The sequence below is a fragment of the Eublepharis macularius genome, chromosome 1, assembly GCF_028583425.1.
Source record: "Eublepharis macularius isolate TG4126 chromosome 1, MPM_Emac_v1.0, whole genome shotgun sequence".
Taxonomy (NCBI): domain Eukaryota; kingdom Metazoa; phylum Chordata; class Lepidosauria; order Squamata; family Eublepharidae; genus Eublepharis; species Eublepharis macularius.
This window is the reverse complement of record NC_072790.1, coordinates 100,057,596-100,084,314: the sequence shown is the minus strand read 5'-3', so window position 1 is coordinate 100,084,314 and position 26,719 is coordinate 100,057,596. Positions and strand designations below refer to the sequence as shown.

The window sequence follows — 26,719 nt, the reverse complement described above, 5'->3', positions numbered from 1 at the left end:
CTTTCGTTGTGCACCATTTAAAGCCATACATGCTCATATATACAAAATAAGAACTTTTGATATACAATAAATATCCACTGAACCATGGCAAAATATCCTTCAGATATTTAGGTTTATTCAGTATAGTGATAAATATTACTACTATGGTTTGATGTACTTGCTTGACTTCTCTGTTTATTTCAAAGTTGGCTGAGGGGGTGTTTATATGTTTTGAAGTTTCAGAATTTAAAGTGAGTTCCTCTTCTCCCTACATGTGAAAGGATAACAGCTTTGCCTCCTCAGACAATTTCCGTCAATTTTTAACTTTCAGAATAGTTCTTTGTTATCGATTGCGCTTTCCTGATTGCCCGGCCTGTTGGCTTTTCAAACGGAGGCCCAATCTGTATTGGTGTGATTTGCATATGAGTTCTACTTCCTGGTGCAGAGCCTGTTCAGCAACTTACCTGACAGGGGGAGAGAGGCAGAGAGGAAGAAAGGAGAAGCAAAAGCAAAAAAAAGGGAGTGACAGCTCCACAGGAGGAGAAGAGAGACGGGACAGAAAAGTCGGGCTAGTCTCCGCTGACTCCTTGGTTTGCTTTTGGAGTCAAGGTAAGCTGTTAAAGGCCTTTCTATCCCACTCCCCGTGCGGGCTGTTGACCCACTTTCTCGTGTGTGTTTCCTTTTTGATTGCTAATTCTTTCCAGCATTGTAGTGGTTGAGTTTAAGATCGTAGTCTCACCCCCTTAATATTCTGCACTTATATCAGGTTATCAGTGAAGACATTTTGAAGATGCAAAGCATGGCATTCAGATCGTAATCTGAAACATGTCAACGAGAGGCCTAGCTGGGCCTCTTAGGTGATGAGACATTGGTAGCGTTGCCAGCTGCAGGTTGAGAAATTCCTGGAGATCCTGAAGAGGGTGGGGTTTGGGGAAGGGATGGACCTCAGCAGGGCATAATGCTGTAGAGTCTACCCTCCAAAGCAGCCATTTTCTCCAGGGGAACAGCTCTCTGTTGGCTGGAGATAAATTGTAATTCCGGGAGATCTCCAGCCACCACCTGGAGGCCGGCAATCCTAGACATTGGCCTGGATTCTTTGTTCTCACATGCTCCTTTGCTTTCGATCCCAATGCTAACAGTATTAGAAAGGCAGGGCCACTGTACACATCGTTTTCCTGACGCAATCTCTCTCACACACATGCACACACAGACCCACTTTTACTTTGCTGGGTCCACAGCTAAGCTGGTAGTACATCAGAGTCACTTTTATAACAGACCTCTGAAATTGGTCTGAATTACAGTCCCTTGATGTAATACTCAAAACAGACAAATGCTGGAATTGTGTCTTTAGTGACATTATGGAAATCAACAGAGGCAGTATTCAGAAATCACTAGATAAACAAACATGGTACAGTTATAGCTTTTATTGACTTGGTGAAGAGGGCATGCTTTTCCTTTTTTGAGAACTTTTTGTCCAATAAAATGGAAAAGTTGGTTTAGTCTGTGGTTCTGAGCAAGTTAATTCCTGTTGAACTCTGTGGAATGAATTCTACCTGTAATCAGGCCTGTAAATCTTTAGCATAAAGAGGGCAAATATATAACATGTTTATGGCTTTTAATGTGTAATGTGTTTAAAAAATGGTCTTAAGATGTGTTTTTACATAGCTCAAGAGTGATCATTAGGTTTTATTGCTACAGGATTAAAAAAGCTAGATAAACAGGTATGTCCATCTGTGTTCATAGCTACTGATCGTATGCACATTCATGGGGATGGTGTATGTAAGTCTTTAAAAAAATAAGATAGAGGGATCTGCAGTTGAACATATTAGTGCTTTTTCTAAGCTAAGTGCTAATTGTGTAAAGCATCTAGAACTGCATGGAGACAAATAGAATAGCAGATTAATAGGACTGTGAGAAAATGGCTTTCATTTAAACCTCTCCGATGCCACAAACACTACCCCCCATGTCATGTAGTCCGCTTTCTGGCTTTTTTCCTGAGCTAGTATCCTAGCTATGAGCTTGCCTCTTAGCAGTATTAAATGGCATGAAATATAAGCCCTTTTTGAAGTTGGAATTTATCTAGAATGCCATTCTTCACTGTACATTCTTTCTGTCTTTCTGCTGTCAGAAACTGTTTAATCAGAAACAGCTTAGTTTAGTTAGATCATTCTTTGGGGATCTGTATGTTGACACAAGTCTTTAAATAGAAAACTACATAGAATTCTTCGTAGCTAGTTTTAAATCTGTTAAAAACTAAAAATGGCTTGAGTACAAGGATTGAATTCTAAACCTATTGTGTTTAATTTGAGCTGTCTGTCTGGACTCATTCAAGATATATTAGATCACACTTTTTTCTCTCCCTGCTCTTATGAAGAGCCTATAATGGAGATAGTTTGGTATCCAGAATAAAACATTGAGGCAATAATTCTGTCATGAATGTTGCTGTATAATATGGGCAGGTGCTCCCTTGGCTCTGTGCTACGCTGTAGGCGAAATGTAAGTCTGGGTTTTTTATAGATCAGAGCTTGAAGAGTTTGATCACAAGAGTCTGCTGCAAAACAACTCACTTAAGCCATGAAACGTTATTTGCAGACCCAATCTGTGTTATGTAACTTGGTGCTTGAGACAGAGAAAGGGGGAGAAAGCAAAAGCACTATAACTGGTTTTCATTCCTGCTCACTTCCTGCTTGCTGCTAGAACACAGCCTCGGTTTCTTCTGCCCTTGGTTTCCCACATAGAGAAATGTATCTGAAGAGTTCAGCTGTGGCTCACGAAAGCTCATGCCCTACCACTAATTTTGTTGGTCTTATAGGTGCTACTGGACTCTTGCTCTTTTCCACTGCTACAGACTAACATGGCTACCTATCTTGATCTATCCCACATGGTTTCCTTAGATTCCTAATCTTCAGGCCATGTTTTACCATGTTGCATCATACTGTAAACTTTTACTGATGTCAGTTAGTTTTCTTAAGCTGCAGACTGCTTCCTCCTCAGCCTCTCTAATCATCCATTATGTGTAACAACAACCTAATCCATTCCAGTCCCTTACACAGAGAGTTGCACCTGGAAGATTTATATCGGAATTCACACCAAGCATCTCTCTACCCCAACCCCTCCCTTCCTCCTTCCTTCTGTAATTTCTCTTATGAAAATGTGAAAAAGTATTTCCTTTTAATTGCATCTGAAGAAATGAGCTCTAACTCATGGAAGTCCATGCTGGAATAAATGTTTTTAAAGGTGCCTCTGGACTTTATTTTTCTTCAGGCCACAGCCAACATTGTCCTATTTCCTTTAACTTCCCTTGCATAGCATACATAGAATTCCTCTTGAATTTATATTCTCTGAGCTATTTTTTTTAATTAGTCTCTTCTCTGCCACTTTCATCTGCCTCATTCTAGACCTTTTTTCATCCAGGTTGTTCTTTGTCAGTACCTTTCATGCTATTTATTCAGGCTTCTTGTCTCTGGACTTCCTGGCCCTCAGCTCTTCAGAGGAAGGGACCGCTAGGTATTAGTCTCAACCAAATTGGTAATTTTTCTTTTGTCACAGAATCTGCGCAATAACCTTTCAGATCAAGGGAGCATTCCATACCATCATATCATCTCAGCATAAGATGCAGAGTTGCCAGCCAACTGTTGGCACCTGATGGGAGGTGGGGGAGGCAGCGGCATGAGGGGCACTGTTGGTACAACATGTGCTATAATACTCTAATAGCAGAAATTGCAGGAGAAACAGGATCTGTTTTAGCATAAATAGATCCTAATGCATTCCATTTAAAGAAGGGTGTCAGACAAGAAGCCTCCAAAAGAGGATGAAAGGAGCAATCCTGATCATTAGTACAAATTAACAAATAAGTCCAGTTATATACACTGGATCAGAGAAAGCAAATCTTCCTTCATTAAGTGGAAGTTGCATCCTCTTTAAGGAAATTCAAGGTAGTGTCAATGGCGCTTCCACAAGGCAGGTTTCCCTGCCCCATTACCCCAGGAGCTGTCATTCCCCCCTCCTCAGGCTATTGGGACCTTTTTCAATTTTTTAAATCAGCAGTTGAATATCATTATAATGATAAAATGTTATAACGGATGTGTAACAGGTTTTCTGAATTCCCAGCTTTCATTTCCTTTTCCCTTATATCTAAATGGAAGGGGCTAGAGATTTAAATGTTTTAATTTGGAAAACCTGTTACACATTGTTAAAATATTTTATCGATATAATGATATCCAGCACTCTGTTTCAAAATTTCTTCAGCTCTGTGCTGGATTTCTGCAGGTTTTTTGAAATCTTTGCAAATTTGCATTTAGATACCTATTACGTGTTTTATTTAAATGTCTTTGATATGGAAGGGGCTTAGATTCTCCGTTAGATCCCCCCTTGTTTGCTTATTGAAAACATTTGCAATTCACTTCAAAGCTGTTAAAATAAGAACACAATAAAACCAGTAAAAATCATAGGTATAATTAAAAATGAACAATTGTGCAGAAGCATAGCATCTAACAAGATTAAAAGCAGGGAAAGCAAGAACAGTCAAACCAACAAATGCTACTTGTTATTGCTAGAATTACTGGGATTTTTATTTTTAATTTTTTTTTAATCTGTTACCTAAGTCTTAATAAGTAGTTGCTGAGTGAATTATTCTGGGCAGATTTTTAGTAACAATGTTATTTGATTGTACTGTTTGCTGCCAGCAGTTTTCTTCAGAGGTTGGATGAAACTCGGGCTAATAGTTTTGAGCTTACAAAACAAACAGCGGGTACATTTTTTTCAAGCAAGTCACCATGTTTCCTATAAGATTTTACTTAGGGAAGAATTTTTATCACATCTTGATGAGTTATGACTAGTTCTGAAGATGTGGAGATTTTTACAGTTAAAACCTACAAGACTCTTGATATATGCGAACACTTTTCAGAAGCTGAAGAAGTTAAATTTGTTGTGTTTTATATTGAACTTTTCCCTGTGTGCAACTGTAGAATGAGCAAGGCTTGGAGGGACACATCACATCATCTGTGCTGGAACACATTGTTATTCATCTGAACTTGGCAAGAAAATTAACTATGAAGAACATGCATTTCCTCAAATTAAATGCACGGGTTGTTGGACCAGAGAGCTGAACAGGTCAGAATGGAGAAACATTCACTTGTCAAAAACATAGCTTTATGGGATTGTCTACTCATCAAGGAGTTGAAAGACTGAATCAGAAATTGTTAATTCAGATTATTATGTTAAATTATTACATGGGCTGTGAAATTCAGAATAAGTACTATGTTCCCAGATCTGGTTCTACCTTGATGATGCAACACAAGCAATTGGTTTGGGTGCCAAATGTTTCCAAACTAGGTGCCAAAATGCTTCTGGGTACCAAATGTTTCTAGACTTAAAGGGGAGGCATCTCTTGTACATACAGGCTCCTCACTTTCACTGTGTGCCTTCTTGGTTGTGACTCTTCCTTTCCGGCAGTGCACAAGCACAAAAAACACACAGGAGGATCTCTCCTGCTTTTAATAGTTTGAGTTCTAGTCCCTCCCCAGGTATTCCTCCTTCCTGTTCCTACACTTCCCAGCGTACCATCTGCCATCCCCACCCAGTCTGTCATCACCATCTCAAAATTAACCAAGGTGTAGCTTTCTGAAGTCAATAGCTTGCCATGCACAGCTTTTGCCCATGAAGATTGGAAATGATCTCTGAGAATAAGTGTCAGGCCCTGTGGGAGATGATTTACTTTAAGCCAAAAATTAATTGAGGCAAGTCTTACCCTCGCCTTCACTTCGACAGTGCTGGACTCTAGATGCAGGCTTGCATTAGAGACGCAATTGGGAAATTGAAAAGCTGCTCTTAGAAATTTTGCTTGTATGTGCTCCAGTGGGACAAAGTGCAAGGAAGGGGGCCAAGTACTGTCCCGTACAAAAGTGGGGATATATTTTAAGAGCAGATGGTAAGTAATACCAGTACATATGAATTTTATTATGCCCCAGACTGATTCTTGACCAGTCCTGGCTATGTGTTCACAATGAGCTTTCCTGGACCTAGATGAGTGTATTACTACCCCCAAATATTTAAAACATTGCACCTGCTCCAGCCTATGCCCATTTATAGACCATGACCTTATTTTCCGTCTCTTGCCAAAGGATATTATTTTGGGTTTTTTATGTTTAATTCCTAACTGGTTGTCTTTGCAGTAACGACTGAGCGCTTTAAGCGCTATTCTTAGTCCCACTGGGGTTCTGGAAAAGTATGACCATATTGGCTGCATAAATCAATGCTGGAATCTTTCTGTTTGCTAGGATAGGTGGATGTTTGTCAGGTTTATTTAGATTGCTAACCAAACCATTTATAGAAAAAATGAAGAGTAATGGTGTCAAAACACAACCTTGTTTCACCCCCTTCTTTGATACAACAGAGTAGAAAAGTTGGCCTTTCTTATTACACCTATAGCTTTCTACAGTTCCCATCCATTTCAAATCCTCCCTCTCATTTTTGTACATTTCCCTTCAGAAGTAAGGCAGGTGGTAATGAAGAATGCGACCTCTTCAGCAGCTGCTCCCTCCCTCCCCCTTTGGAATGTCCTATTACTCTCCTTGTACCTCATACCTTCACTCCTTCACTGAGTATCAAGACCTTTTAAAAAAAATATCAGCTTGGTTTTCATTAATTTATCTGAAGATTGTTCCCTTGTTTTTGTTGTTGGTGGTGTTTTTTTCCCCTCCATCTCATTTGGTTTCAAAAGTACTGCTGTTTTTTTAGTTGATGATTAACATTTTTTTAGTATTTGTTGGACTTGATTGATTTTATGTTGGAGTGTTGTGGGACTGATTTTTTGTGGTTTTGTTGTTTATCACACTGTATATTGCCTTGTTCACATTATAGTGGAGAGTATATACAAAATACAGAAATTATACTCCACCTGCTTCATGTTTTCTGCCCTGCTTTTCTATATTCCTAACAATCTGTTCACCCCAAGACCTCATTTAATGTACTTTCCCATTTCCCCCAATCTCTCCTTCTCAGCTAAAGAGGATGTTTTCATCTCTGATGTTTCAGGCCATGATCTTAAGGATATTTGCAAGGAAGTTTGCAGAGATGGCAAGCAAGTTTGCAGAGATAAAATGGTGGTGAGTAGAGCCAGCATTGAGTTGCTCTCTTTTTTGCCTTTTCTGGGAAGAAGCAAAAATGGAATCAAACAACTGAAAATGTAAACGCTGGTAGTTGGTCAAATGTCAAGACCAGCCTGAAGATGTGTTCAGAAGAACTTGAAAGCTTGCAAACTGTTTTGTGTTATTACAATTTGAGCCTCTGGGTACTTTGGAAATGGATGAATTTAACTGATAAAGAGAAAGATTCTTCCCCTGAAGGAAAAAGGACCTGGGATAGGATTGTGCTTATGCTGGTTTTCCTAATACTTGGTAATATTATCCAGTTTGGCTCCGATTGACTTTTTCCCAGCACATCACATAAAATTAATCTGTAGTATTATTAATATTGCCCAGAGCTGAATAGCCCAGGCAAGCCCAAACTCATCAGACCTTAGAAGCTAACCTTGGTTAGTAATTAGATGGGAGATGGCCAAAGAAAACCAGGGATGTGGAGGCAGCCAATGGCAAACCACCTCTGTTAGTCTTTTGCCCTGAAAATCCCAAAAGGGGTTGCCATAAGTCAACTATGACTTGAGGGCACTTTCTACCACCATTATTAATATCACAACTATTGTGTTTTTCCTGTTTGCAACCTTTTAAGAGATCTTTGTGTTCCCTTTGGTGTTAGACATTTGATCAACTACTGGTTTTTATATTTTTATTTGGATGCTTCCAGTTTTGCTCCTTCTTCCCAGAAGTCCAAATGTGTCTTGCCTGTCACCTCTTCCACCCAGCACCATTATCTCTGCAACTGTGTTTGCTGTTCTATACAGAATGCTTACAAAAACCTTTTAGATCCTTCCCTGAAACATCATCCATCTGTCCTTTCCGCCAGCCTTCTAGTTGTAGAACATTCTGAAGTTTGCCTGTTCACTTTTTAGTTGGTCTTAATAATAGGTATTATGGCTTTTATTTTACTATTTCAGTACAGTTGTCAGGTCCTTTTACCCTCCCAGCGAGAGGGGGGAGAACTGGCTATTATCTTGTTCTTCCCTTCTTTATTTTATACTTGTGTGCGGTGTGCGTGTGCGGCCCCATGGCTAAGCACTGACATAACTTCCAGTGACGTCACCACGCAGGCGCAGGGGTACACACTTGCTTCATAGCAGGCTGATTTGGGCCTCAAAACAGGCCCAATTCAGCCCGTTCGGGGCCCAAATTGGCCCACAGCAAAGTGCGGGAATGCTCCTGCAGCAGTGCGATGATGTCAGTGATGTCATTGCGCCGCCCCGAGAGTGTGCCCAGGAGGCCCATTTCCATGCCTTCCTCCTCTGCTAGCCAGGTAAGTAGAGGGGGGGAGGGTGAAAGTGGGGGATCCCCCGCTCCCACTGGGGGAAAGGGATCCCTATATTTCAGGGATCTCATTTTTAAAGTATTGTTCTCTGTTGTCTTTAATACATCCAACTGTTTTTTATTGATTGATTTTTGTAGTTGGGGAGTAGGGTTGATTTTGTATTTAGGGCGGAATGACAACAATTCTGTTTATGAAACTGAAATTTTGATCTGTTCTATTCTGACCCAGTTTATTTATGGTATTGCGCATTTATGTATCTAGTATCTACATGAAGTGTTTTTGTTTCATTTTAATGGTTTTTAAGACTTTTAAAATTAATTTTTTAATCTCTTAGTTGTCTTGGTGGCCCTGATGAGGGCGGAAATGCTGAGTATAAACTTTGTAAATAAATAATGAAACCAGCATTTCAGAAATATCAGTATTTTCAGAGCCAACATGATAAAGCTTGAAGGGGAGCAACAAGTGTATCTGAAGGTATCTTAGTTTTTATGCATAAAGGGGTAGGAGTTCATTCATCCAAATTATTGTTTATTATGTGCTCTTGCATATGACAGAATAATCAGAGGGAAAGAAAAATGTGTAATTTAGCTTATGATATGTAAGTTTTGAACTCTGTTCTGCTGAACACTGTTCTCTTTGGGTTCATCAGCATATGACAAGTGGGGAAGGCAGCAAATTGTTTAAGGAAACAATATATGTTGATGGTTGTTGTGGGTTTTCCAGGCTGTATTGCCGTGGTCTTGGCATTGTAGTTCCTGACGTTTCGCCAGCAGCTGTGGCTGGCATCTTCAGAGGTGTAGCACCAAAAGACAGAGATCTCTTTTGGTGCTACACCTCTGAAGATGCCAGCCACAGCTGCTGGCGAAACGTCAGGAACTACAATGCCAAGACCACGGCAATACAGCCCGGAAAACCCACAACAACCATCGTTCTCCAGCCGTGAAAGCCTTCGACAATACATCAATATATGTTGAGCCTGCATTGTACACACTCTAACTGGCCTTTTCTGCATGGGTGATTTTTGCTGCTTTTTGGCACCATACCTCTTCAGATTTTCTTTCAAATTCCTAATGCTTAACTCCCCCTTGAGATTTCATTGCTGTATTTTCAAGATTTCTCTTCAGATTTTCCACCTGCACTTATTCCCCGATCAAAAAGAGTCCAGTAGCACCTTTAAGACTAACCAATTTTATTGTAGCATAAGCTTTCGAGAATCAAGTTCTCTTCGTCAGATGCCTGATCAAAACTGGGCCGATACAGAAGAGGAGGGGGGGAGAGAGAGAGAGAGGAAAGAAGGGGACATAAATCACAAGGGGACAGAATGCAATTAGCATGGAGGCAATCAAAACATTCCTTTGCTTGGAAATGTAAACATCTCCTTTTGGTGTGCAGTCAGTTTGCCGTATTAGTTTGTAGCAGTGAAAGTATCCAATTCCTATGTAGTATAAGCCTTCGATAACCACAGCTCTCCCTGCCAGCTGCATCTGACAAAGAGAACTGTGGTCCCCGAAAGCCCACACCAGGCGTCACTGGGCTCCCCCAGATCACGCCTCTGTAAAGAGAATCTGTTACCTGTGATAATGTGATAACCATTCATAGTATCTATTCAGTCCCAGCTTGACAGAGTCAAATTTGCATATGAATTCCAATTCAGCAGCCTCCCGTTGGATTTTGTTTTTGAAAGGTTTCTGTTGAACCACAGCGACCTTTAAGTCTTTGGTGGAATGTCCTGGTAGATTGAAGTGTTCTCCCACTGGTTTTTGGACGTTTCCATTTCTAATGTCAGATTTGTGTCCATTTATTCTTTTGCGTAGAGGTTGGCTGGTTTGTCCAATGTACAGAGCAGAAGGACATTGTTGGCACATGAGGGCATATATCAGATTGGAGGATGAGCAGCTGTAAGAGCCAGAGACAGTGTAGTTGATGCCATTGGGTCCTGTAATTGTATTCCCTGGGTAGATATAGGGGCAGAGCTGGCATCTGGGTCTGTTGCAGGGCCTGGTACCTGTGCTGGTGACTCTGCTGGCCGATTCATGATTGTAAGTGAGAAGTCGTTTAAGATTGGGGGGCTGTCTGTAGGCAAGGAAAGGTCTTCCACCCAGGACTTCTGAGAGAGAGGTATCATTTTCCAGGATGGGTTGTAGCTCACTGATGATACGTTGGATGGGTTTGAGCTGGGAGCTATAGGTGACAACCAGTGGTGTTCTGTTGTTAGTTCCTTTAGATTTGTCCTGGAGCAGACTGTTTCTGGGTACTAGTCTGGCCCTGTTGATTTGTTTCTTCACTTCATTTGGTGGGTACTGTAGTCTCAAAAATGCTTGTTGTAAATCTCTTAGGTGTGAGTCTCGGTCGAGAGCATTGGAGCAGATACGGTTGTAACGTAAGGCTTGGCTGTAGACAATAGACCGAGTTCCACCCTCCTCCCCCCGCCCCATTTTGCAGGCCACTTCTTGCTGATTGGTCTTGACTTCCAGAAAGCTTTTGACAAAGTTCCTCATCAAAGGCTCCTAAGTAAGCTCAGTAGCTATGGGATAAAGGGCCAAGTCCTCTTGTGGATCGAAAACTGGCTAATTAATAGGAAACAGAGAGTGAGTATAAACGGGCACTTCTCACAGTGGAGGGTGGTGAGCAGTGGGGTGCCACAGGGGTCGGTATTGGGTCCAATGCTTTTTAACTTGTTTATTAATGATTTGGAATTGGGATTAAGCAGTGAAGTGGCTAAATTTGCAGATGACACGAAATTGTTCAGGGTGGTGAAAGCCAGAGAGGATTGTGAGGCACTCCAAAGGGATCTGTCGAGGCTAGAAGAGTGGGCATCCATGTGGCAAATGAGGTTCAATGTAGCCAAGTGCAAAGTAATGCACATTGGAACCAAAAATCCAAAATATAAATACAAGTTGATGGGGTCTGAACTGGCGGAGACTGACCAAGAGAGAGATCTTGGAGTCATGATAGATAACTCACTAAAAACGTCAGCACAGTGTGCGACTGCCATAAAAAAAGCTAATGCTATGCTAGGGGTTATTAGGAAAGGGATTGAAAACAAATCAGCCGGTATCATAATGCCTCTGTATAAATCGATGGTGAGGCCTCATTTGGAGTACTGTGTACAGTTCTGGTCGCCACACCTTAAAAAAGATATCATAGCAGTGGAAAAAGTACAGAGAAGGGCAACTAAAATGATTAAAGGGTTGGAACACTTTCCCTATGAGGAAAGATTGAGGCGCTTGGGGCTCTTTAGCCTGGAGAAAAGACGACTGAGGGGAGACATGATAGAGGTTTACAAGATAATGCACGGGTTAGAGAAGGTAGAGAAAGATGTGTTTTTCTCCCTTTCTCACAATACAAGAACTCGTGGGCACTCTATGAAATTATTGAGCAGTCGGGTTAGAACAGATAGAAGAAAATACTACTTTACACAAAGGGTGATAAACACATGGAATTCGTTGCCACAGGAGGTGGTGGCAGCTACAAGCATTGCCAGCTTCAAGAGGGGACTGGACAAATATATGGAGCAGAGGTCCATCAGTGGCTATTAGCCACAGGAGATAGATGGTATTCTCTTTGTGGGGAGGTGGTGCTCTGTTGTCTTGGTGCTGGAAGGAAGGCAGTGGGAGGGCTTCTGGTGTCCTGGCCTCACTGACAGTCCTTTAGATGGCACTGGATTTCTAGCCACTGTGTGTGACAGAATGTTGGACTGGATGGGCCACTGGCCTGATCCAACATGGCTTTGCTTATGTTCTTATGTTCTTATGTCTCTCCATTCTCCTCTCAGCTCCTCCTTCCCCTTTCCTCTTCCTCCTTCCCTTTGTCCCCCTCCTTTCCCAAGGTGTTTCTTTGTTGTGTGTGTGAAGAAAACGTAATGATGTTACAACACTGTAATATTGTTTGGGATCAAACCAAGTGTTATAACATCATTATGCTTGTTTTTTTTTAAAAAAATCCTTATACAGGACAGCTGTGATCTGGGTAGACATTTTTGTTTATGATTTAAGACACACACATGCATTCTGTGGTCCAAACCAGAGAGACCCGCACAGGCTGAACCAGAGCTGGGAAGCAGAGGCTGGCACCAGGGTAGCAAACCAACACAGTGCCATAACAACCACGTTACAATGTTATAACGTTAAGTTTTCTTCACAGAAAAAGAAGTGAATCATAACAATATAAACTATGGTTAATTTGTGTTGTGGTTACATGAATCTCCTTTAGGTCTCTATGCTTTTTAGGTTAAAAGTTCTGTGTTTGCGGTGACTGTGTGTCAACACTGCATTCATACCATGTTGGGTTTCTTTTCTGGTATGCGGAAAGGTAGGTGGCCAAAATGAATCTGATCCTTGAGGAGTGAAGGCTCAAAAAGAGAGGTGTAAATTGCCAGGCAGAAAAGGCCACTGTCTTGTGTTACTGTGGTTTTTTAAATTTCCACATTAATGTTTGCACAGCTGCCTTTCCAAGATTGAACACAAATGGGATAAATGCACCTCATTATTCAGGGGATCTTCCTCACTTTCAGCTAATTTCCACCTTCAATAAATATATGTGAAAAATTAATTAAAAAGCTATTGCCCTTGAGTAGCTGTACATATTTGAGATCTCATTTAAAATATCTTTAAAATTCTTAGGTCAGCAGACTTGAGGATTTGTTGGAATGAATATGACACCTGGATAAAGATGCTTTACCGTCATTGGAAGTATTCTTGTTTCCTGTGCTTGCAAATATTTTGCAAATAAATTTAAACCCAAATTTAGTGGAGAGAAGGTTTCTATGATTGTTTTTAAGTCAGACTAATAATCTATTAAACTCTGCACTACCTTCACTTACTGGTGGTGGTTTTCGGGCAAAAGTCTTTCTAAGATCAGTGCTAAGATCTTATGTATTCATTTATTTAGCACATTTGTATCCTGACCTTCCTTCAGTGGTTTTAGGGTATCATGTGTTAGTTACCTTTCCTCCTTTTTACACTTACAGCAACCCTGTGAGGTAGGTCAAGCTGAGAGTGAGTGACTGGCCCAAGGTGACTTCGTGAGCTTTATGGCAGAGTGGGGATTTGAGCTCCCAGGTCCTAGTTCAACACAATAACCACTATACACAACACTAGCTGTTGTTCCTGAAAATGTCTAAGACCAAACCAGAATTGTTACAAAAGCAAAGCATCCATTCTACTACTGAGCAACATTCCTAGTTATTCTTGGGAGGGAGAACTTTTTCTGTTGCTGAGAATTATGCTCTGGTTCATATGATAGTTATGTTGTTCATTTTGTCAGTGCGTATGAAACCATACCTGCCCAAACCTGCCTTTTTTTGTAGTGTGTTTCCTGTTTTGTGACTGAGCCAGTATACCAGTGCTTTTGAATCTTTTCAGTCACCTTGTTGTTTGGTATAGTTTTAGACACATTTTATCCTAAAACACTTCCAAGCTTGTTTTGTCTGTTTATTGTCCTCCTCATTGGTTATCAAGAGAAACAAAATAACTTTTGCAAGATCTTAGATGTTATTTCAAATTGAAAGTGCCTCAATTCTTCTATAATGTTAAGAACAGCAAGGGTTATGCTAAGTGCCACTATTGCTGTTTCGAAATATAAATATTTTATGCCCAAACAACTTCTACTGATCTTACTTTTTCTTTGGGTTCATGAAACTGGATCCTTTGGGTTGGGGGACCATGGCAGTGGTTTCTGCATCTTGAGTTTTCAAATGTTAGCACATGTACTGTGTGTCATGTCTTGAGACAAAGGCCTGAATCTCATAATTGCTTTTGAGGTGCTTCGCTTTGGCTGGATTATGTTCCATCTTTTTTCTACAGTTCCATATTTTCATATTGTCTTGCTTCTTCAGCTGTGCTTCCCACAATAAGTGATAGCGGAGCACACATTAATACAGTGCTTTATCAGATTAACATTTCTCTATAACTGAAGCAGACTGTTCTTTGGGACAGAAGGAAATTGCACTTTTAGTACAATTTCTCTAGATTCAAGCCATTATTCTGATCTGTTGATGATAAAAACTTTTATCCATTTTTTTCCTCTCCAACATCTGGTGTCGTTCTCAGTGATAATTGTTTTGTCTTTTTCCTCCTGCCCTTTCACCTTTTTCAATTTATACAGACTTCCGAGAATTTCTTCACAATATTGAAATGGCCTCTATAACAGGTAAGTCCTTTTGTACCAGCGTTTTGAAATTCTTGAAATTTTTCAAAAGCTATTCAGCTGATGAAACACATCATGTTTTTATACCTCTTGTCTATCAAATCTTAAATCACTTAACTAGCCAGATTCAGAGTCTCTGTACACAAGACATCTTACACGAGGAGGGAGAAGCAATGTTAGCTCTGTCAAGGCTCTGTCAAATTAACAAATCATCTCAGGTGTGCTCTCTGTCGGCTCTGTGTAGAGAGGTTCTTTTTGAACTACACTTCCCAGCTAACATTGCGTCTCCCTACACTTGAGTGTCCTTGTGTAAGAGGTCTCATGTAGAGAGACTCATAATCTAAGAGGCAAATCAGGAGATTATATCATACCATATTTTTCCTCCTATTTTAGGAACTATGATAGGTCGAAGCATACCTGTTGAAGTTGATGAAACCGGAACTTGGTCCCCATTTCCAGAACACTCTTTGGAAGAGGCACTGGAACCTTCTGGTGAAAATACAGAGAACTTGGTACCCATAGGACCTTACCCTTCTGAAGTATCTTCTCATTCTCTGGCTGGGCAGTCACATTTTTACAAGTTCCCTAACCATATAGATTGTCACAATGTCATGCTAAAAACGTGTGACTACTATCTCCAGAAACAATGCCAGGATTCTGGAAGGCAGATACCACCTGTCCCATGCAATGAATCAGCAGCCTCATCAGAAATTCATATTTTATCTATGGACAAAACAAACCAGCTGCTGAGGTCTGAGTCTTCATCTGAGTCTCCTAATACCAGACACAATTCTAGTAGTTTGCAGAGAAGTTCATCTGATATTTGTCAAGATTCGTTTGGTGAAAGTCAAGAGAAAGCAAACTCAGGTCTGACCCAGGATAACAGACCACCACTAGATCTACCAACAGAAGATGCAGGATATGACTCTCAGCTTCTGGATGTAATGGGCATTAGGCAGCTAGAACCTCCATTGCCACTGACGTCTGTATTTAACCTGCAAGATTATCCAAGACCGCTGATGTCCAGAGAATTTCCACAGATGGGCCCTCAGCCATATCCTGTGTTCCCATTAATGCCCCATCCTAATGCTTCCCCACAAGCTCAGTGGCATCCTAGATACGTTCCAGGTGATATGTGCTGCCATAATCCTTGTAAGTTAATGTCAGTGTGCATTTTTTCTGTTTAGCAAATGCTCACGTTTTTGCAAAATATTTCTATTGTATTTCATTATAGGCACCATGTGTCGCTGATTTCTATTATGTATTGCTGGCCATCTTATGTTCCCAGATCTTTCCTAAGTAGAGGCAGAACATCCAGTTCAATAAACCAGTGCCAGGTCTCAAATGTCACAACTCAGTGTAAGGCAAAGACCCTCTGCTAATGTATGTAGTCTTGGAAATTTGCACTGTGGCAGTAGGCTTCCTGTTGTAGGGCTTCATCTCCTGATAACATGACTTCAGTAGCTTGCCTTCCTATTGCATCCTATCAATATTATCAGTCAACTTAAAAGTGCGTAAATACTAGAATAAGGCAATACAGAATTTTACAAATTCAGTTGTTATAATTTTTAGTTTGTGCGTGGGGGTTATCTATTGTTTATTACCGAGTTTAAGATTGCTATTAAAATAGAGTTCTGTGATTTCTGTTGTAGTTTGCTATCATGCACAAAGATAAAGTGATTGATAAAGCACAAGCTTTGCTAGACTGGAGGTTTTTCCCACTGGAGCTGAAAAGGAGTTTTGATTTATCCTGAAGTATTTAGTATGGGCATTTAGACTTAATACTTTCTATAATTCACAGTACACCCATCCTGACCCGTATTTTAAGAAATGCTGTGGAAACTAAACTCATCCCAAGCAAGAGAGGACCCTTATCAGCTTTGGGCCATTTCCCAACAGAACAAGTGTTCCTGTTTTCCTACCTCTCTGTGCTTCGTCTTGTCTAGAGTGGGTGGGTCTCATGACTTTTGTAGCCATCTTAGAAGGAGACTTTCTCAGAAGTGATATCAGATTGCTTGCTTTCCCCCCTGTGCTTGCTAACCCTCCAGGGCAACTGATCGGCCCCAGTGTGAGACAGGATGCTGGACTGGATGGACTACTGTGGTGATCCAGCAGAGCTCTTATCTCACCTCCCCTCTCTTCCCCTCCAAGCCAACTTGCTGGCTTCCTCAAGCAAGTTGTTTCTGGCTAAAAGCAATCCTAGCCTGTAAACATGACTCGTCAAGTAATTTGAACAATTTCAGTGGGAAAAATTATACAGTTGGTCATTCAGGCAAAGTGTCTTTGAAAAGTTAGGAGCAGGTAATAAGAAATGTTGTAAATTAGTCAAATCCTATATTGCCTCATAGGAGTACCTAATGTCTATTAATCCCTAAGCCTGGACAATTTGGTCTGGTATTTGTGAATAAAATATACTTCTATAGGAGTACTGGAAGTATGGACCCACATCACACCAAAGAGTTGGACTACGAAGTCATATTAAACTGTGGTATATTGTAACAAATTCTAGTTAGTCAACCAGATGTAAGTAACAAATTCTGGTTGGTCCTGATTCTCCCTTCCCCTCTGCCTCCCAGCAAGGAGGACATGCTCTTTTGTATTAATGTACTGGTGGCAAGGCAACTGCAGTGCTACTCAACAAACAGTAATTTAAAAAAAAACAGTCATAACAACAAACCACACAATTCAAACTGTGGCTAATAAACCAGCTACAAATCTTTGTTTGAAAGCCCAGTTTGGTGCCAACCAATTTTAGTTTGTTCTGTTGTTTGCATTCGGGTGTCATAACTATCTATGGCAGGAATAGCCAACCTTTTCTAGTCCCAGTGCCAAAAAAGTAACATCTACCTGTGACAATGCTGGCAGACACAATGGGGCGAAAGGGAAAATGAGGGTTGTACTTGGTTAGATGCATTTGGCACAAGCCACGCTCCAGTGGTGCTGCCAAGATCTCAGGGATTTGCCTTGGACTCAGCTGGTAGCTACACAGGCCTGGGAGCCAATGACAGGCAAAGTTATGCCTGAGGTTTTCTTCTGCACTGCTGGCCCCATCAGTGCTGCCATGGACCAACATCTGACCTTGAGTGCCAAGCAAAATGGCCCAGTGTGCTTCTATTGTCACATATGCTGTGAGTTGCCTATTCCTGATCTATGGTTTGGTCAAACCATGGTTTATAAACCATGATACTTTTGAGACTTCTGAATGTAGCCCAGATTTGCAGCACATACTTGAACCAATCACTTTGTCATTGGAGCTGGTGAAATTTACAGCATAAAAAACAAACATTAGTAAATCAGATCTAAATTCATATACCATGTCCTGCTTCTTCACACCCCTTTTAACATTTCTTGGTTTAACAGCACTGCTCTAACAAAGCTTTCTTTAAAACAAACCAGTATGTAATCTGATCTATATTTCACAGGGCCCCAAAATAAACCATATGATTAGTTCAGAACTGGAGGCAGTATATAGCTTTCTACCTTCCCACCATCCACATCGAAGCACAAAATTGCTTCCTGACAGCTTTTCACGTTTCCAGTGATTACTAGGCAATCATCACTCACAATAGGGTTTTGCACTTAGTGTTTTCTAATATGTACCTTCTAGACAGAAACAATCTTGTATGCAGTGCTCACAGTCAGCAATCTAGCCATGGACGCCTGCTCCCTGATATTCATAATACACCTGCAGCTGAATTTCAAAGATATTCTCTCAGCAGTATTTCTTAGGAAATGAGCGTTACGGTTGCAAGGAGGATTTCTGATATCAAACTCTGATATGTGAGTACTGCAGTTGGAGAGGGAGAGAAACCAGTGCTTACTCCCATTAAAATATTATGGTTATGGAAGTGTAGCATTATCATTTCTTGTGCATTTGTAACTTTTTGAGTGTACAATCTAGCCAAAGTTAAGCACTTTGAGTCTCACTGATTTCAACAGGGAATTAAGTGTATGCTGAACGCTCTCCCATTATAATCAGTCAAAGTGAAAAGTGCTTAGCTGTCTGTTTCATGTGCATAGGGGTTTCTTGAATTAAAAAGCCATAGTGGAACCATGAGACACGTAGGGCACAATCCAGCCAGAGCTACGCATGAGTCCCATTGATCTGAATGGAATGGTTAAGCATGTTCTTCAGTTTTTGCCTCTGAAATCAATGAGACTTGCTTTACTTTGGACTGGTTTTATACCTAAGATAATTTCACATGTCGAGAAACTTGATTGCAGTGTGTACTTTTAAAAAATTCTCTAGAGTTGCTGATCATAATGTTAAATATTTCATAGTATTTTGAACTCAAATCTCAACGTTCTTAATTTTAAAATGTCTCTGAATTCTGTAATCAATATGTCTTTGAGTGCAAACTGACTTATTGGTGTCACTCTGTGGAAACTGCCAGGTACTGTTTAATTTACTGTTAATCTTTCAGTGCAATCCTAAACTGAGTTACTCCAGTCTAAACCCATTGATTTCAGTGGGCTTAGACTGGTGTAACTCTACCTAGGATTGTGCTGTGAGTCATTTATTCAGGTGGTGAAGGTATTTTTTTAGCACACAGTGCTTCCTAAAGATGTCCTCAGATAATCCAGGGCAGAGTTATGCTTGCTTCAGGTTTAAGATTTCAGTGGGCTTAAGTGTTCTTAATTTAACTCTGTATTGGATGCAGGGGCGGCGCAAGGGTTTACCACGCTTGCGGCCGGCTGGCTGGCCGGGCGCCCCTGCGTGCGCGCGCGCGCACGCGTGCACCAGCCTGCGTGATGACGTCACGCGTGACATCATCACAGGAGCGCACGCGCCGCCGCCGGCCCGATTGCTGCGGCGGGCGGCCTCCGAGCTCTCCCGCTCGGTTGCCTGCGCCGCCGCAGATGCCTGCCTGCGGTGGCTGCGCCTGGCCGGGGGCTTGTGCTGGCGGCAGCAGCGGCGCAGGGTGGGAGGGATAGGAGGCTGGTGCTTTGTGGTGCGCACTCCTGCGCGCCACACCTCCTCCAGCGCTCCCTCTGGCACCCCGCGTCTGCAGCCACCGCCTACCTGGCCTCAATAGGCCCGCCACCCCTGATTGGATCACAGCAATTTGGTAGCATACTAAAATCTCTTGTGTGGCATGGTTTAACTAGGCAGTTGCTTGAGGGATTTTTTTTGGTTGAGTTTATTTATTCTTAATTTTATTCTAGATGGTCAAACACCCTACCAGCAGTTTGTACATCAACCTCAACTACAACATCCTATTCCTGGCCCTTATGTAAGAGGCATCAATCCTGCTCGACAAATTATCCCAAATTATTCCAGTCCTTATTCTCCCAGATGCAATGAAGAAAGACTTCCCCAGAGAGAAATCTCTTCTCCAGAAGTTCACAGATTCCAGTAAGTTTGTGCTACTGAGAAATCAATCAGTAATCTCTGCGAAGGCTGGAGCTGTAATTCCACATATTACAAGCGTATTATGGTGACTGAAGTAATCATCTCTACTATTGAATGTGGACCTGGTTTGCGTGACTGAGACCTGGATGAGGGAGGGCGAGACGGTTGCTTTGAAAGAACTAGCCCCCCCAGGTTATACGGTCCTCTACCAGTCCCGGACAAGTGGTTGGGGGGAGGCGTGGCTTTGCTCATTCGGGAGTCTTTCTCCTTCAGACCACTCCCCACCCCAAAAATTACTGGCATTGATTGTGTGGGCCTAGCGTTGGACGCCAAGGAGAGGTTGGCAATATGCGTGGTGTACTGACCGCCTACTGCACCTGCATCTTCCCTGTCTGGTCTGTTGGAGGCGGTGGCCAGCTGGGCCTTGAAATTCCCGAAACTTTTGGTTCTCGGGGATTTCAACGTCCATGCTGATGACGATGCCTCCATGCAGGCCTTTGACCTGGTGTCTTCCATGGCGGCCCTAGGACTCTCCCAGTTTGTTTTGGCTCCCATGCACCAAGCAGGTCACATGCTGGATTTGATTTTGGGAGCAGGGATGATGTTGGTCCTGGATGCCTATGATGCAGTGCTATGGTCAGATCACTTTGTTCTGAAGGCTCGTCTGAGCATGCCGCTCCTTTCCCAGGTGGGCGGTGAGCGGATTTACGCTCGCCCGCGGAGACTTATGGATCCAATTGGTTTCCAGGCGGCTTTGCGGGATCCGATGCCCCCTGGCAATACATTAGATGAGCTGGTGGATGATTGGCATGGCCGACTTTCCGAAGCCATCAACGTTATTGCCCCCTGCTGTCCTCTCCGAGCCCGCAAACGGGTAGCTCCTTGGTTCACTGAGGAGCTTTGCCAGATGAAGCAGTCTCTGAGACGACTAGAGCGAGTGTGGAGGCGGGGGTGCGACGAAGAGGCAAGAACATCTTATAGGACGTTTATGAAAGCCTATGAGGTGGCAGTGAAAGCAGCAAAGAGGGATTTCTTTGCTGCTTCCATTGAGTCCGCTAGCTCACACCCAGCTCAATTATTTCAAACAGTTCGGTCCTTGGTCTCCCTCTGTCAGGGAGACCACCAAATTCTTAATTCAACTATTGGCTGCGAGGCTTTTGCGAGCTATATTGCGGGCAAAATCTTGTCCCTTCGCCGTGGCCTGCCGCCCACTGTTGATACAGTAAGGGAACTGGAGACCCCTTGGCCATCTTCTGGGTCTGTATTAGATCATTTCAGGCTGTTCTCCCGGGACGATGTTGATAGGATCCTGCAGGGGATGAGGCCAACCACCTGTCCTCTGGACCCCTGCCCATCCTGGCTGGTGAAGGCCAGCTCAGAGGGGCTACAGGACCATTTGGAGGCCATTGTTAACATCTCCCTGAGCTCTGGGGTTTTTCCAGGAGCGTTAAAGGAGGCGGTGGTGCAGCCCCTCCTGAAAAAACCATCTTTGGACCCCACCGACCCATCCAGTTACCGCCCAGTGTCGAACCTCCCATTCCTGGGCAAGGTGATTGAGCGGGCGGTGGCGGTACAACTGCAGGAATTCCTGAATGATGCTGTAGTCCTGGACCCATTCCAGTCTGGCTTCCGTCCTGGCCATGGGACGGAGACGGCCTTGGTTGCCCTCACAGATGACCTTCGCAGGCATCTGGATCGAGGCGGGTCAGCGCTGCTCGTGTAACTCGATCTCACAGCAGCGTTTGACACAGTTGACTATGATTTGTTGGCCAGTTGCCTTGCTGACGTGGGGATTAGGGGGACAGCCTTACGGTGGCTGTTCTCCTTTCTCCAGGGTCGGGGACAGAGGGTGGCGCTCGGGGGAGATCTATCGCTCCGTCACCCTTTGGTGTGCGGGGTTCCCCAAGGGGCGATACTCTTCCCGATGTTATTTAACATCTACATACACCCCCTCACCCAGTTGGTGCGGAGGTTTGGGCTGGGCTGTCATCAATACGCGGATGACACCCAGCTTTTTCTATTGATGGACGGCCGGCCAGACACGGCCCCAGGCAATCTGGCCAGAGCTCTGGAGGCTGTGACGGCATAGTTGAAACAGAGCAGGCTGAAATTGAACCCAGTGAAGACGGAGGTCCTACAGCTGGGACAGGGGCTGCCAGATGTTGGGATCCAGCTCCCTGCCTTGGATGGGACACCACTGGCAACTTTGCCAGTGGTGAAGAGTCTGGGTGTGCTCCTAGATGCCTCCCTATTGTTACGTGCAAAATTTTGTACCTTTGTGGTTCGTTTTCCCTTTTCTGACCAACCACAATAAAAATTAAAATAAAATCCAGGAGTCCTTCTTGAATTGAAGCAAAACAGATGGTTTTTATTTACCCAGTGGATGAGCCCTTTTTCTTACACAGAAGTAGATGGTCTCCTTGTGTGTAAAGGCTCAACCCCTTACAATAGAAGCGTAGAACAATTAATACTTTCAGATAATCATAACAATATTACAGTATTCTAATATCTGTTATCTTATTGGCTCGTAAAGTATCTAGGGTTAGTTCTGATTTGAAGATGCAATTCTGGGTTGGCTCTTCTACTTGGGAGAATTCCAAATCCTGCAACCCCCTTATCTTGCCCTCAGTTTAGAAGGACATCCTCTAACCTCTTACCTACTTTCTTCTGGGCATAATACTTTCAATAACGCCAATGCGTCTCAATCTGGCAACATTGATACCCTCTGATAACTGAAGTCTGTTGGTAAGAAGGGATGTTTTTTTCCTCTGTGCCCTTTCCCCCAGTGGAGGCCCAGGTCATGGCGGTTGCCAAGTCTGCATTTTTCCATCTTCGTCAGATCAGGCAACTTGCCCCCTACCTGACGCCCCAGGACCTGGCTACAGTGATCCATGCAACGGTCACCTCCAGGCTAGATTACTGTAACTGGGCTACTATGCTGGGCTACCCCTGGGCCTGATCCGGAAACTGCAACTGGTTCAGAATGCAGTGGTGCGGGTCCTGACTGGTATATCTTACCAGTCACATATCACACCTGTCCTGCGCCAGCTGCACTGGCTTCCGGTTGAATTCCGAATCAGGTTCGAGATATTGGTTCTTACCTTTAAAGCCCTGAGCGGGTTGGGACCGGCATATCTTTGGGACCACCTCTCCCTGTACGTTCCCCGGAGACCACTTCGATCAGCGGATGTTTACTGGTGGTCCCCAGCCCTAAGGAAGCCCGCCTCGCTTCAACCAGGGCCAGGGCCTTTTCAGTCCTGGCCCCAGCCTGGTGGAATGCTCTGTCAATGGAGACCCGGGCCCAGCGGGACATATTATCGTTCCGCCGGGCCTGTAAGACAGAGCTGTTCCGCCAGACGTTTGGTGGTTGAAGGGGGCGATGTCATGTCGGCCTTCCACCTTTGGGGTGGGGGTGGGGGTTCTCCCCACCATTGCACTTGGTTAATTTATTTCATTATTGTTTTGTATATTGATTTTAGTATTGTTGTTTTCTTGTTTTTATTGATTTTAAACTGTTCACCGTCCAGAGCCCCTGGGGATGGGCGGTATATAAATTGAAATATAAATAAATAAATTGCCTACTATTTGCATGCAGATTGGGAGTAAAGCCTATCCTGTTCGGTACCTGTTTAAGTAATTTCACATGAGGACACTTTTTCCCCAGAGTTCTTTTGGTAAATTTTTTAAGGCTCTGCCCAGCTTGCATGAAGAGATTTATCGAAGAGTTTTAATTGCAGCATAGCAGTCTTTTTATGACAAATTGTTCCTGTGTCTTAATGGACTAGAACATCTTAGGCATTTTCCTGAAATAATTTTTGTAGCCTCCACTGTACTCTGCAATGTACATATGCCAGCCCTCCAGCTGTGTTGGAGAAAAATGTGTTTGTGTCGCTAATGCTAAAGCAGGGGCTGGGATCTTGTCCCTCTGAGCCCCAACTTCTCTCTGGCAGGCAGCATAGCCCCAATAGCCCCTTTGTCAATCCCTGGCAGTTGGGTCCCCAAGTTCTCCACAGTTAACACACAGGTGTTCCAGCTGAAGTAACTTTATTAGAGATCCATTCAGTACATGGTGCATCAACAGTTGAAAATTGGCAGAAGTGACGTATATGGGGCTAGCGATGTTAGTTATAGAGAATCTTCCCACCAAGGGAAAGAGGACTGTTAAGGGGGGGGGGAGGGGGTTGTAGTGAGACATCGTTTTAGAGCAGACAGTGAGAAAGGTGAACTTATCTTTGGTTCTCAGAAGAAGCGCCCTACGAGCCAGCTTCAGCTGGCGCAAAAAAGAGAAAGTAAACATATGTAGCATTGATAAGATAACCCACTGGCATGGAGCAATAAAGAACTTCCCACACTCTCAGAAGCCAGAGGCAGAACTCATACACATTCATGGCAGATATGCAGGAGGCATATGTGACACCCTTGCTTTGCTCCTCTTGCCCTTTGGTCCTTGTTTACCCTTCCTGTGTCCTGTATCATTTCTTTTTCCAGCTGACAACATCTGTCTATGCAGTAAGGCAAATTCTGTGCATGTCCCCTCAATTCAGCTTTTCCTGCTTGTGTGCCATCTTGCTCCATTTTTTCTTTTCTTATCTCAGCTCCCTGGACATGCCATCTTAGACTTCTGACACTGGAAGGACTTTCTCTGCCTGCCTGCTACACCATAACCATATCTTTGCCCTTCAAAATGTGACTGATCATCCCCCTTGGTGAAATTGGTGTACCTTTTATGTTTTACCTGGCTGCTTATCTCCAAAAGGCTAAGCCATTCAGGGTGCTTTGGTCCTGCAGGAAGATGCTAGAAGTTGCATGTTGCGTTTGAAGCTCTTCTCCATACATTCATTCCAGGATGGAAGGTCATTAAAGAAAAATTACCAAGGTTGTGACATTGCTTTAAATTCCTTATTGTCCATTTCTGTTCCCTGCTATATCAGAACTGTGGCGCATTGCTGGTGCAAGGGCCCAGCTTGTGGGAATGGTCCTTTATCCCTGCCTACTCTGGCTTGTATAAAATACAACATCTGAATCTGGAATAAATTCATTTTGAAACTGGTAGCTCACAAGACTCTTGAACAGATTAAGTAGTTCCCGGAATCATCAAGTCAGCCCTCACCTGCAAAAGACAACAAAAAGAACAAAACAGTACATTTCTTTCAGACACTGGTGGTCTCTTCTGGAAGTGGTGGCATAAACTTCCTGGGGCTGGTCTTCCCCTTAAGACACACAGGCGGCCCCTTAGATGGTGGGGGGCTGTCTGGTACACTCTTCAGGAGCTGATGTAAAAGATAGAGATAGAGAGAGTATTGTATTTCATATTCATTCTAACTGAAGGTTTCTCTACCTGTCAAAATGTACCTGTATGTGATAGTGTCAGATCATCATTTTATATGGAAATGGACAGACCCAGGTGTAAACATGGGTTTACCTCCGTCATATCTATGTAGCAGTTTTAACATGATGAAGGAAGCCATGGCCTTCACTTTACAAGACCAAAGCAAGGCTATCAATGATAGGACATTAATTCATTCACCATAAGTCGGAAGTGACTTGACAGCACGTAACATTCACATTTTATAATAATAATAAATAACATTTGATTTACATACCACTCTTCAGGGCAACTTAACACCTACTTGTTTTAATTCATGTGTTTAACTGTGTTTTTAATTGTGTATGTTTATAATTTGTAAGCCACCCTGGGCATTGTGGAAGAGGAAGATATAAATATTTTAATACATAAATCTAGTTTGAGCTTTACTTCTCTCAGTAATTTCATTACACTCTCCTATTAACCATGTGCTGAACTATTAGAACCTCTGTTTTCCCTCTCAAAATTTGTCTCACTGCTGAAGTGTCTTATTTTTTTTTAAAAAGACACCTATAGCACATCTTCAGCTTTAGATATTTTCCAGATGACTATTCTCTTTCTTCCCAGGGGCCAATTACAGAATCAGGTACTTGATGGAAGAGCATCATCCAATGCACATGGTGCCTATGAAGATATGAATAGGTACCCACTTGATTGCTTGGCTGGAATTAGCAAACCTCCATACCCAGCTGTTGTCCCAAGAACTCTGAGCAATTTTGCAGTCAGGGGAACACTGAGGACAAGTAACTTGCCAGAAGAGTTGCGTAAGTTGTTGCCAGTTTTTGTTTTTTACAAGTTATGTTTAATCTTTGAAAGCTGTATATGAGGTCATAGGATTTGAAAGAATGTGAAGATCTCTTATCCTCCTGGAACAAAAGTAGACCCACATTAGAACCACACCTAGTTGACTCCTTTTGCTAGCTGTGATTTTTCTAGGCATATCTCATTACAATATCTTTTAATAGTAGGAATAATCTGTGGCCATCTAAAGCTGTTTTCTGCCACTTGTTATGAGGTTTGATCTTCCCACTACCTTTTCCCTGAAAGCAACCTAATGGGGTAGGGGAGGTGAGAGGAGTCCAAACCAAATGAGAGGATCCATGATTCATCTGGTAGTATTCCAGATGGAACCTGCCTAGAAGCAACTTGTTTAGTTTTAGTTATTCCCCATGTTCTAAAGGAAATGTATCTAATGCATGCTAACATGGAGGAATGGATATACAAAGGTGGTGTGCAAAGTAATCTACAGGACCTTCCATGTTTATTGCCAATTAGCTGTTCCCTCACTTTTAGGGTTTTAATAGTAAAAGCTTGCATTTTTATAGCAGTTTCAGCATTCTGGTAAGGCTGTTGCCAGTCCTATAAAGTAGGCCAGTAATACACCTATGTAGTAGAGTAGGATCTGAGAGAGCAGCTGTCACTATCTAAGGGGAGATAAGATTTGAATGAGGGAA

General features: G+C 42.7%; 1 protein-coding gene across 5 annotated transcripts in view; it reads left to right on the top strand.

Annotated features, from left to right (window-relative positions):
* The first annotated feature begins 436 nt into the window (after positions 1-436).
* The window catches only part of TRAF3IP2 (TRAF3 interacting protein 2), a 44,081-nt gene continuing 17,798 nt past the window's right edge, over positions 437-26,719 (top strand). The window contains exons 1-7 of one of the 5 annotated variants that reach the window (XM_054976358.1): positions 437-588; positions 4,947-5,091; positions 7,015-7,085; positions 14,506-14,550; positions 14,941-15,699; positions 19,714-19,903; positions 25,833-26,029. In XM_054976358.1, coding sequence (XP_054832333.1) covers positions 14,535-14,550; positions 14,941-15,699; positions 19,714-19,903; positions 25,833-26,029 — 1,162 coding nt within the window. In that variant the 5' untranslated portion in view covers positions 437-588; positions 4,947-5,091; positions 7,015-7,085; positions 14,506-14,534. Of the gene's footprint in view, positions 589-4,946; positions 5,092-6,981; positions 7,086-14,505; positions 14,551-14,940; positions 15,700-19,713; positions 19,904-25,832; positions 26,030-26,719 lie in introns of all 5 variants that reach the window. The other 4 variants (XM_054976352.1, XM_054976364.1, XM_054976339.1 and 1 more) reach the window with 4 other exon arrangements.